Here is a 12,357-nt window from a genome sequence, read left to right on the forward strand (position 1 = left end):
GTTTTGTGCATGTCAGTCTTAGAAAAGTAAATATAACCTTTTACAACGGGCAAGTTCATAGAAAGAAAGCAGATGAGTGGTTTCGAGGGTCTAGGGAGAGAAAGGGGAATGGAGAATAACTGCTTCATGAGTACAAGATTTCCTTTTGGAATGATGACAATGTTCTGGAACTAGATAGTGGTGATGACTGTACAATATTGTGGATTTACTAAATGCCACTGAATTGTTCACCGTCAAATGATTAAAACAGTAAAATTTATGTTATGTGTATTTTTTTTACAATAAAAATGTAATCTTATTACAAAATAGTAATTTGTAACTATAGATAATTTATACAAACACAAGAAGAAAACATTACCATCAATCTCACTGCTCAGATAGAACCAGTGTTGCCATTTTGGTGACTATCCTCCCAGTTATATCCCTATGCATATAATTACATTTCTGTTTCAGTTAAGGCTTTTTGGTTGCAAGTAACAGAAAATAGAAAACCTGGTGTCTTCTGGAAACCCTGGGCAGAAACGCAGCTGTGCCTCTGGGAGTTGAAGGGTCATTGAGAGGTCGGGAAGTTCATTGTATCCTTTCTACATCTCTCCTCTGTGGGCTCTGTGGGTCAGATTTCATCTCAGATTTTTCTTCACTTCTCCATTCATGTGGCTGATTGCTGCCCCACAGCTCCTCAACATACCTGCTGACGGTCTAGCTGCCCATAGACTGGCTGGCTCTCTCAGACCCAATTCCAAATTCTGCTCATGGTTCAGTCAGCTTTAGCAGGGGAGCTGGGGTAGGCAATATAAACAAGAACCAATTCAGATCACTTGCTTTGAAAAATGTTGAGATAGCTTCAAAAATATCCTCAGCTTTAGCCATTTTCCAAGGCATGAAAAAAATCATAATGATAATAACAGTTAACTCTAGAGGAGCTTTAACAACATATTATACATATACAGTTGAGGATAATTTTCTGTATTAGTAGATATGTCATAACCAATTGCAAAAGTGGGTGTAATTTTATTTATTTATTTATTTAAAAGTTGATGTGTATTATAGTTTCAGTTAAGTCATCAGTTTGTCACTTCAAATGGTATGCTCTGGAATTAATTTTTTCTTAATTTCTTATCTGGTTGAAGGCTAGACAGTCTTAGGATGCATGTTCACATGAGTTTCGTTGATGATATGAGGGTTTTAAATAAATATTACTTCTAATTGAAAAGGGCAATTTGGGATTTTCTTCAAAAACAGTTTTATTGACATATAATTCACATACCACAGAATTCTCCTGTTAAGTGCACAATTCAGTTTAATTAGTTTACAAAATTGTACATTCATCACTACAATCCAAATTGGAGCTTTTCTTCTACCCCCAGAAGAGTCCTCTGCCCAACTGCAGTCAATCCTTTTTCCACCTCTAGCCCAAGGCAACCACGAATCTATTTCCTGTCTCTATAGATTTGTAAAAAGGACAATTTTATTTTATACAACAAAATATTTATTGTCTTTGTGGAGCACTCACAATGTCTTCATCTGTGAATAACATCCAATTTTCAAGTTTGAAAAACAATAACTTTTTATTTGATCTTAAACAAAATACGTAATTTGTTCACCAACATGTTTTTTCAACTAAACATTCAAAGTTATACATGCAAATAAAGTATACAAGTATATAATTTTAGGTGGGGATCTTAAGTCCTTCTGAGTTTCCCCCATTAGCTGTCCCTCCCTGCCCCTATCAGTTCTGTCTTTTGCCCTGCCAGTCACCATTTGGAACTCCTAGACTCTTGAATGGGATGCTGTTCTTCTCTACACAAGTCTAGGGAGACTGAGTGAGGAGCCAGCCAGACTTCCCTTTCTACCTTGTTCTTTATTGTTCATTGGACTACAACATGTGCCTCTAAGGATGCATCAGGCTTTTTAGAATGCTTGGAATTGTTGTGCAGGAGAGGAAAAACTCAAAAGTATACACTGAATATCACTTTCCTGAAGTCCTAGGTATAAAGTTCTCAAGAAGTTAAAGCCTCCAGAAGGACTCCTCATTCCTACCCTAATCTCTTGCTTCCCTGTCATCAAGGCCATGCTTTTCTTATGGAACTGCCTCCTTCTAAACCTGGTAATACAGGTGTCCCACTCCCCTGCTACTTTTCAAGAAACTCTAGTCCCTACACGTAAGAATCGCTCTTATTCTGAATCCATGTTTCTTTTCTTAGCAGCTTAAGCCCTTAAGTATGAGTTATTCAATCTAGATTAGAATAACACCCCAGGGAAGAGGCCCTGGAGAAGAAGAGTTGGTGGTGACTCTCCAGGTCCCACAGAACAGTTGGGCATGGAAGTGAGGGCAGACTTTGGTGCTCTGTTTCAAGAAGCAGTTTAGAATAGCTGTGGGTAACTTAAAATCTGGTTCTCTAGATCTCTTTCCAGTGGGAGTTCAACATATCTTTTTTTCTCTGGACTGCCTAGGCTAACTACTGAATAAAACACACAATACATAATCATGTTCATCATGCCATCTCCCAAGGACAAATTTTAATTTCCAGAAGTAGTGCAATGAACCCATGAGGAGAAAGAGAAGTATTTTCCTGCTTACTCATAATTTATAAGCCACTTCTTGATAAATGGAATCTGTCCTGTACATTATTTGCTGGACATTATAATATGAGACATATTGGTTCTTCCCTTCATTGCTCCTTCTTTGATCTCTGTTTTCACATTATGACCTCTCAGGCCTTCTAGGAAAACAAAGCAATCCTATTGTTAGCCCAATAGGTAAAAACTGTACCTTTTACAGGTAGCTCCCTTAGCTATATTAGACCTCGCTAAGGCTGTACTTATAAGTTCATATTAAATTCTTGGCCAAGGTCATACTCTGTCCAGGGAGGATAGGATGTCGTGATTTCATTCTTCTATTTATAAGCACATAAATTATTATATGCTGCCAATCTATGTGATTTCTACTTGCCCTATTTACTAACTCATGGATATAGTAGTATTTTGTCAGCCCTGTCTAGTGATGTCTCACAATTATCACGAACACAATCTACTGATAAGACAGAGCTGAGTTTATTGCTTACATTGGTAAGGAAGAACCACATCTCCTCAGAGTTTTGGCAGTTTCTGAAAGGGGGGAAGCTCAGGAGAGAACTTATTGAGAATTTGAAGTTTGTCTTAAGAAAGGTCTTTCAGTGTAGGGATTTGATTAGAATTGGGTAAAGATCAGATAAAACTGTTCAGGATTGGTAGAAACAACAAGGAATGGTTTTTGAGGCTAGGGATTCAAAGAATCTTAGGGCACAAAATGCCTGTGGATGTCTTACTTTGAAGGGTTTCTTTTAGGAAATTCCTGTGATGAACTGTCAATCTTTGCCTGGGAAAGAAACTCCCAGAAAAGTAATGTAGACAGAGGAATGAAGACATGTTGACGTAGATGTTAATGTAGAGGATGAGGTAAGTGGGAGTGAAGTAGTTTCAGTTCTCAGTGTCCGGGGTGAGTGGGGTGTACGGTTTTGGTTCTCAGCCCCTTTCCAAACACTTCAAGTGAATTAAGGTGACTTTAGCTGTTGAAACTGGTAGATTCCCAAATGTTTGATGGCTCAAACATGAAAGAACTATTTTTCACTCAGGTAAAGTCCAAAAGAAGCATACCTGCTTTATGGATGGTTTTCTTCCTTGGGGAGAGAAGGACTCAGGCCCCTTAGAGACTGAGCTCCATTATCTGTTAAGACAATGGCCCTCATATCTGAGCGTCATCAGAATCACTTGGAGGGCTTGCTAAACCATAGGTGGCTGGGTCTCATCCTCACAATTTCTGATTCTGTAGTTTGGGGGTGGGGTGGGGTAAGGTGGGGGGATGGGGTCCAATCACTTGCATTTCTATCAAGTTCCCAGGTGATGCTGACGCTGTTGGTCCCCGAGGCCTAGGCTTCATCTGCTGTATCCTCAGCATCACAGTGGGAGATGGGGAGGTGAGGGAGGAGATCTGTCAACTGCTTTGTAATCTTGGCCTAAAAGTGAAGCACATTACTTCTGATCACATTAATTGATGATATAACTTGTCACACGACCCCCACCTAGATAACAGGGGGCTAGGAAATGTATTCCTTGGACTAAAAAAGAATCTTTGTAGAAAATGAACTTTTAGTGGTATTAAGTAACAAAATATCAACCGAGTACATTTTAAAGATCTATTTAGCTTTATTGGATGATTCATGAATAAGGCAGCATTCCATCTAGCAGGTAGAAAGAAGCTCCAAAGGGCTATAGAAAGAGAAAGTTCTTTAAAGGCAACACAGGGAAGTCATAAACTGAAGATTATTTCAGGTTTAGGTAACCTCCCCATGGGGACAGAAGGGGTCTGTGTGGTGGACACCTCATCTTCCTTTGTAGGATGAAGAGGGCCCATATGACAGATCACCTCATAGGTGCTGAGCAGAAAACTCCTGGGGGATGTTGAAGCTCCAGTTAGGTTAGGTATTAAGCCCTGGTTTGATGGCATGGCTTAGCATAAGGGAGCCCATTTTGGGCCCATGATTTTCTTTTTAACAGCGGACAGCTATGCATCTCCCCCAGGCCTCTAACCACCAAATTTCCAAGAGCACCCTTCTTCTCATACATAGAACATACTCAGTTCCTCCAAAGATCATCCAGTTTACTACATCCAGGTAATACACAGTCCTCTTTGCAAAGTACAAAGTGCCTCCTCATGGTTTCCCACCTATAAACCACAAAGCTGTCTGCCCTACAATATAATGGTTGAGCAGGGACAGGATAAAACACCCATTCGGACAAGAAAGAAATGGAGACACACAGCAGTCCTTAGTCCACAGAAATGACAAAATCCTGAAGGGCAGGCATTGAAATGGGGTGGGGGTGGGGTTTCATTGAGTGGATTCTGGTTATGCCTCTGGAAGAAACTCCCTTTGGTTCCCTGTGATCCCTGTGGTCAAGAATTCTTCGTGACACTTGGTAGGCTTCTGATCTATTTGCATCCAGGCTGTTCAGTGTGACTCTAACCACAACCTAGGCAGAATTCTGAGGCCTAATCTGTTTCTCTGCTTCTTTGCCCCCTATTGCTCTCTTAACTACATTGAAGCCCTATGAAACAATAGGTGAGAATCCTGCACTCTTGGTCTGATTGTTGCCTTAGCCATAAGTTTTGGTACCTAAACCTCTTTGGGTCTTATCTCTTACTGTTTGGAGCCTGCAAACAGCTTTTGCAACACCTAGAGGCCCAGTGTTTGTTTTTTCTGTATTGCATTCCATTTCTGCTCTCAGGCTGGGCAGTTTTTTCCCCTGAATTCCACCTCTTGCTGGTAATAACTTGCTAAAAGCCGAAAGTAAACATCAGCATATGCTATCATACCAACTCTTACGAACTACTTCCTCTAAAGCTACTCAGTAGACCTCTGGTCTTCCTTCCTACCTACCAGTTAGACAGTTTTGTCAAATGTCCTGTGGCTGCATGACATGGGTCATTCTCTCTTCAGCCTTTGGTATCAGTTTCTTTGCTACTTCCACCTGATAATTAACCCAGCTTTGCATATTGTTAGATTTCTGTAACATCAACATCTTACTTCTGATACTAATTTCTGTATTAATTAAGGTAATTCTGGCTGCTGTAACAAATGTTCCATGATGCTCTTAATGGCTGATAGCTTCTCTCTTTGTGGTGATAGAGGGACACCTCTTCCTTTCAGATTGTGGCTCTGCTATCTCCTAAGGACTCAAAGTCTTTGGTTGGATTCTCTGCATCCAGCTGACAGACGGGAGATAGCACATCTTCCTCTTAACATTCCTGGTCTGCAAATAACACCTCAATTTTGCTCATATTACATTGCTGAGAATAAGTCACAGGGTGACACCCAGGTGTAAGGAGTGACAAAACAGTAGTCTCTACCTGTACTGTCCTTTTACAGGAAAACTCTACACTGTGAAAAGGAAGCTCATGTCTTTGGTGGATATCTAGTTGTGTGGCACACCGGACCACTCTATCATTAGAGCCATTCTGTTGAAATCCAGCTTGGATATAGGTACTCTACCAGTTAGGAATGGCTTTGGGCCATTAGTGACAGATTCCAGAAATAAGAATGACTTAAGACCAAAGTTTATTTCTCTGTCACATAAAAGATATCCAGAACTGGGCCGTCTTGGCAGGTATGGCTGTTGCATCAAGTCATCAAGGACTCAGATTCCTTCTGTTTTTCTGCTTTACCATTCTTAACACTAAGCTTCAGTTTTTCAAATTGGCTGCTAAATCTCTAGACATCACATTCACAATTCGTGCTGGAAGAGAGAAGAAGGGTGAAAAGACTAAAGAAGCTTCCTGAGATACCACCTAGTAACACTGCTTAATAGCTAATTGACAAGGAACACATCTAGTTTCAAGGGAGGATGGTAGATGTAGAATTTTAGCTAGGTACAATGATGCATCAAAAATATAGGGATTTTATTATGAAGAAAGAAGGGGACCATACGTAGCCAGCTAGTGCCATAAGGTCCTCCTTTCTGAATACAGAAAGGAGGAACATATAGCTTCCTGCTATGTTTCAGGGTAATAATGATTCAGTGTGGCACATTGGGTACTTTATTCCCTGATTAACCACATGAACTGGGTAAATGCAAAAACTAAAAATATTGTATTTTTAAAGTCTTGTCGTTTTTCTGAGAATCAAATTCCAACTTATAGTCAGTCTAAATAATCACCAATTGTCATCACTATATGTGTGTTAAACAAATTTCATATACTTCAATGTGGTGTTCCCCAACCACATCACACATATACACTTATGAAGTTAGTCAGTCAACTAACAAATATTAATTTAACCTCTGTGATATGCTCTGCAATTTGAAAGCTACTGGTGAAGATGAAAAAGAGACAAGACATAAGTACACTGAATTCAGGGCCCATCAAATGGGATATATAAGATCAAATAATATTCTAATACATATCAAAAGACTTAAAAGTTTTGCAAACTTTTAGACCTATCAATTCTACTTAGAAAAATATAACCTGAGAAAATTATCATGAGTGCAGGCAAAGATTTAACTATATGCATGGTTATTAAAGTATTGATTTTAAAAACAGAAAACTAAGAAAACAATTTGAAAAGTAGAGGATAGTTCAAGAAGCTATGGTGCTTCCATGCAACTAAATACAATGTCACTTACATCACTGAGAAAGAATACTTATGACATAATACACGTTCATGATTTACTGTTAAATGGAAAACACACATCTCTTTGGAAAAGATGTACTTTTTGCATTTCTAGTACTATCTACAAGCCATCTCCCTCTTCTCTGAGAACTGTTCTTCAGATCATAAAGATCCCAGACCACCTCTTTACTACTGGATTGTGCCTGCTGATTGCACTACCTGATCCAAGCTGGACAATCAAATTCTACCTCTTAATAATTTGAAGTTGAGCTTTGCAAATGCCAATCTGTTTCTTCTGGTGGCTTGAATACAGCATAAACAACTCAGAGGCTGGTGTATCGTTGTGTATATTTAGCCACTTACTTGGAAAAGCAAAGAAACGTGTCTTCAGAGAGGAAAGAATGAAGCACACCTACAGATGGAGGAAATGAGGCCAGAAACCATGTGTCCCCAGAAGGTTCTGAAGACCAGTTTCAGGTTCTAATCCTGACTTTGAAGTCCATTTGACACCCCTGTTTCCTTTTAATAATTCTGTCTTCGTTTTCTAAACTGGCCTGACAGGCTTACTCTTACTTGCAACCGAAGTTAGATTGCGTATTTGAAAGCAAAAGAGCTATTTCTAAGAAAATTAGCAATAACATCATAATGAGATATTTGGGTATTTGTGATGGTAGATAGGCAAATCAATGTTAAAAATGTTTCCTTATACTCTTAACTTGATGAAACTCTCATTGCACAAAGTTTTTGGAAAATATTTTGGGGAAAGCTCTTTTGAATGAAAAACATGCCTGGTCTATGTAGATATTTTCCTGTTGATAGAGCTTAAAACTCCTACTGAAATACTATGGGGAACCATTTCCTCCTAGATTTCTTTCATCGTAAGAGGGCTTTTTGGAACTCAAGTTTGAGTCTGCTGCCAAACAGAACATGGAGAAAATTATTTTGGATAATTTTTATGGTAAAATATCTTCCTGTTTATCATCTCAAAAGAAGTGATCAGGCACTTTTATCCCATTTCATCTACATTTATTTGCAAAGCTGTTTTATCTGCACTTTTAGCTCTGAAGACAAATCACTTAAAAGGATTTATGTTATGCTCAGTCTCCCACATTAACCAGAAGATTTTGTAGCAATCAAGCAGCTTCAAATGCTCTTGTTGATACTGTTTTCAAAGTGAAAAAAATCTTGCTTTCTTTTACTCAGATTGTATCTTGAAACTTTAAAATATATTTTAAAAAGAGGGTTTGAGGTATATATCTTTATCAGAAGAGGCCTACATTTTTAACAACTGGAAAGACTACTGTAATAATATAGTAAGTATCCTTAGATGGGTTTTAGTATTCTGGGATGTTGACTCTGCCTAGGGCAGAACAAAGACATCAGAAATATGATCCACACACTTCAGACAGCTTCCTAGTTGCATGCAAATGGAACCAAACAAGCAGATCTTGTATGACCTCAGCTCTGCTCCTAGAATCACCCTCTGCCCACTTCATACATTCCTGGCATGTCTTTCATTCTCTTGTGGCAGAGAACAAGTGGAGTTGCCAGCTTACTGTTAATGAAGAGTAATTTTTAGAAGCAGAAAGTCAGTGTCTTGGTTCTGAATGACTCATCTTGAACTCTGGGGCATGTTAAACAGTAACTATTGGTGCTTAATCTGTTGGATCTTACTCAACCCATAATTTGAGAGTCCAAGATGGATATATCACTTTTTTCTTTTCAGTGTTTTTCAAGTACAAAATAGATGGATTATAGTTTCCTTCTAATGGACTCACAAGTATGTGGTGCAGTCATTTGGCATAAAATTGTAAAAACAAAATGAGTTTAATTAAGTAAAATGAGAGACGAACTTTCAACTTTCCACATCAGCTATTTATTAAAATATCAAATTGGTTTTAACCTCTAAAACCTGAAAGTTCTAGAACATGAGAAAGAGGTCTCAGAAATGTGGGGTGCCCATTTTTCAGCCACTTCCTCCTTTTGTTCAGCAGACTCTAAGGGGTATACTCCATAGGTAGTTTTCAGAGCCATCCTTACAAAAGATTTTTATCGAGTTAGGTGACCTTGGACAAGCCTGAAATTTCCTCATCTATAAAGTGGGAATAGTAATAACTACCTCACAGAATTGAGAGCAGTAGAATGTAAGTGAAGCTACCAACCATATTATTGTATATTAGTAGATATATGCTATTATTATACTAGGCCTCCAGGAGATGGTAGCTACATACTATTGTTTATTTGTTGCAAAGATATTTTCACTTGTTTCAATGTACAAAAGATACAAAGAGTTATATGTTGTATCTTTTGAAATCTTTCAATTTCTGTTTCCCAGCCATATAATTCCCCTCCTTGGGGTCAACTTATGTATCAGTTTCTTGTGTATCTTGCTAGTATTTTGCATATATAAAAGCAAAAATGTATGTTTATTTTCCACCTTTTTAAAAAGGTGAATAAAATCATACTAGTCCATTAAAAAAAAAAAATATTTGTCTGCGCCGGGTCTTAGTTGAGGCACGGGGGGTCTAGTTCCCTGACCAGGGATCAAACCCAGGCGGCCCTACATTGGGAGTGAGGAGTCTTAACCACTGGACCACCAGGGAAGTCCCCATTTTTTTTTTTATCACTTAAAAATGTATCTTAGAAGTTGTTCATATAAGTTAAACTTGTTTTTAAACACTTGTGGCATAGGTGTGTGTGTGTGTGTGTGTGTGTGTTGGGGAGAGAGAATACTCAGCTATTATGCAGGTCTGTTCTAATTACCAATCCTAATCTTTAACTACCAAATATTCACTCATTTATTCAACAAATATTTATTGAAAGTCTACCATGAGTCAGGCTCGGCCCTGGCAACAAACCAAACAACAAAACAAAACACAGTCACTTCTTTCACATTCTAGTGAATACGAGGCTGGACATCCCATTTTGCCCCCATCCCCTTCCGAGCCCACACTGGCCCTCGGTGGGTGACTGTCAGACTTAGACTCCGGTCGTTCAGGATCCCTCTGGTGCGGGGTGGGGTCCTTGAGGCGGGGGCGGGCAGAGCTGGGAATGACCCGAACCCTCCGGGGCACCCACAGCTCAACGCCCTTCCAGACGGGGGATGAAGGGCCGGCCCCGGACGGGTGAGGAACCACGGCGGAAGGGTGGGGAGTCCTCTGGCGTCTTTGGGGCATCCGTCCCGGGTGTAAGAATGGACACACGCCTGTGTTCGTGTCCCCTCCGAGCCGCGAACAGCACATGGGGACCTCAGAGACGACTTCCTTAACTACCCCACTTTACACAAATGGGAAACCGAGGCCCGGGGAGGCGAAGGCTGGGACTGATGCCCACCTCAGCCTTGGGGCGAGTAGGGGGGGTGCGGAGAGGGTCAACTCACAGCGAGTCCAACAGCTGGGCAGATGGGAACCATTAAGAAACGACGCACCTTTTGGTGTCTACTAGAAACTGCAGTAAGAAGGCCTCGTTCCCCCTAGAGCTGGTGGCGGGAGCCACGGACGGGGGCGGGCAGCCCGGGCCCCAGCCCTTTAAATTCCCAGCCGCGCGGGAACTACAGCCCAACAGCCACAGGCGGGAGGGGCCGCCAGACGAGCGACCCCGCCTGCCAACTACCACCCCTGGCCCGCCCCCTCTCTGATAACTTTCCAATCAGCAACTCTCTTACCGCCCGCCCCTGCCTGTCGCCCACAGCGCGCCTCCAACCCTGACTAACCGCGCGGAAGGACGGCAGGGGCGGGGCTACTGGAGGGTGTGTCTGGGCGAGTGCAGACGTCGCGCGCTCCCCCGGAGTTTCGAACGCTGTTGGCTCTTCAGGCAGAAAAAAAATACAAGAGCCGCGGCCAATAGCGTGGCAGAAAGGACCCGCGCGCAGGTCCGGCTCCGCCCCGCTCTAGCTAGAAAGAAATCCAGGCACAGCTATTGGCTCGCATGTCCTGTCACTCGCCGCTGCGGCCAGCGGGCAGGGGACTGGCGGTGATTGGTTCCGCCCAGGCGCGAAATGTAACGCGGGAAAAACTGGAGCAGGGACCCCGGCGGCAGGTTGTTATTTTCGGGGGCTCGGCGCTGCGCGTCCTGCTTTCCTGTCATCGCAAGGCAAGGCGCCCGCTGCTTCCCGCCGCTGCAGCCTGCGTTGGGGAGCACAAAGAGTGGAGGGCGGGCTTGACCCAGGGTTGGGGTCCGGCCCTGGCAGCCTGGTGCAGGCCGAGCGGCTCTGCTTCTTCGCTGGCCGCCGCGCAGGAGGGTTCCAGGAAACGTCCGCCTGCCATGAGCCAGCGGGACTGAGAGCCGGCGACTCCGAGCAGCGCGGGCGAGCGGAGCAAAGGGCCAGACCCGGGCTCAGGGAGTGCGGCCCACGGCCGCCGGAGCTGCGGATCGGGGCCGGGCAATGATCCGGGGTGTGGAGGCGCCGATGGCTGACAACCCGCCGCAGCCGCCGCCCGTCATCTTCTGCCAGGACTCCCCGAAGCGGGTGCTGGTGTCGGTCATCAGGACGACCCCGATCAAGCCCACATGCAGCGGCGGAGGGGAGCCGGAGCCGCCGCCACCGCTTATTCCCACCAGCCCCGGCTTCAGTGACTTCATGGTGTACCCGTGGCGCTGGGGTGAGAACGCGCACAACGTGACGCTCAGCCCCGGAGCCGCCGGGGGCGCCGCCTCAGCTGCCTTGCCCGCCGCCGCCGCAGAGCACCCAGGGCTGCGGAGCCGGGGCGCGCCCCCGCCCACCGCTTCGGCCGCCGCCGCCTCAGGAGGTGAGGACGAGGAGGAAGCGAGCAGCCCGGACAGCGGCCACCTCAAGGTAAGCGGTGCGGGCGGGGCTTGAGGCAGTCGGGGCCCGTTAACGGCGCGGCCGGGGAGCCGGCAGCGCCCGCAGACACGGCGGGCGGGGCGGGGCCGAGTTTAAAACGCGAGGTCGCTCTGGCAGGGGCGGTGGCGTTGGCGGGTGACAGGACGCTGACGTCACTGCCGCGCGCCAAAAAACTGCCCCGGGGGCGGGGCTAGGTTTTAGTCACGTGACACCGCCCGGGGGGTGGGGCAGCACAGCAGACCGGAGGCCACAGGCCAGCAGGTGTAGTAGGCGGGAGTGTGGCCTTGTTGTCACGGAGGGGGACGGTCAACCCGCTCTGCCAGTCGTTCGGCCCACCGCTGAGTCTTTTCTGGCGGGAGAGGGCGGGAAGGACCGCAGGCCTTGAACTGTTCCTCTGGGTGCGGGGGG

At 44.1% G+C, this 12,357-nt stretch overlaps 1 protein-coding gene across 1 annotated transcript in view; it reads left to right on the plus strand.

The window, feature by feature from the left end:
• The first annotated feature begins 11,158 nt into the window (after positions 1-11,158).
• Positions 11,159-12,357, plus strand: part of ZNF367 (zinc finger protein 367) — a 28,587-nt gene continuing 27,388 nt past the window's right edge. Inside the window, exon 1 of the mRNA XM_027094165.1 lies at positions 11,159-11,940. Within this exon, the coding sequence (XP_026949966.1) occupies positions 11,530-11,940 (411 nt within the window). The 5' untranslated portion in view covers positions 11,159-11,529. The remainder of the gene's footprint in view (positions 11,941-12,357) is intronic.

This window comes from Aethalodelphis obliquidens, unplaced genomic scaffold (genome assembly GCF_003676395.1).
Source record: "Aethalodelphis obliquidens isolate GAN/ISIS:26980383/991018 unplaced genomic scaffold, ASM367639v1 scaffold88, whole genome shotgun sequence".
NCBI classification, from domain to species: Eukaryota; Metazoa; Chordata; class Mammalia; order Artiodactyla; family Delphinidae; genus Aethalodelphis; species Aethalodelphis obliquidens.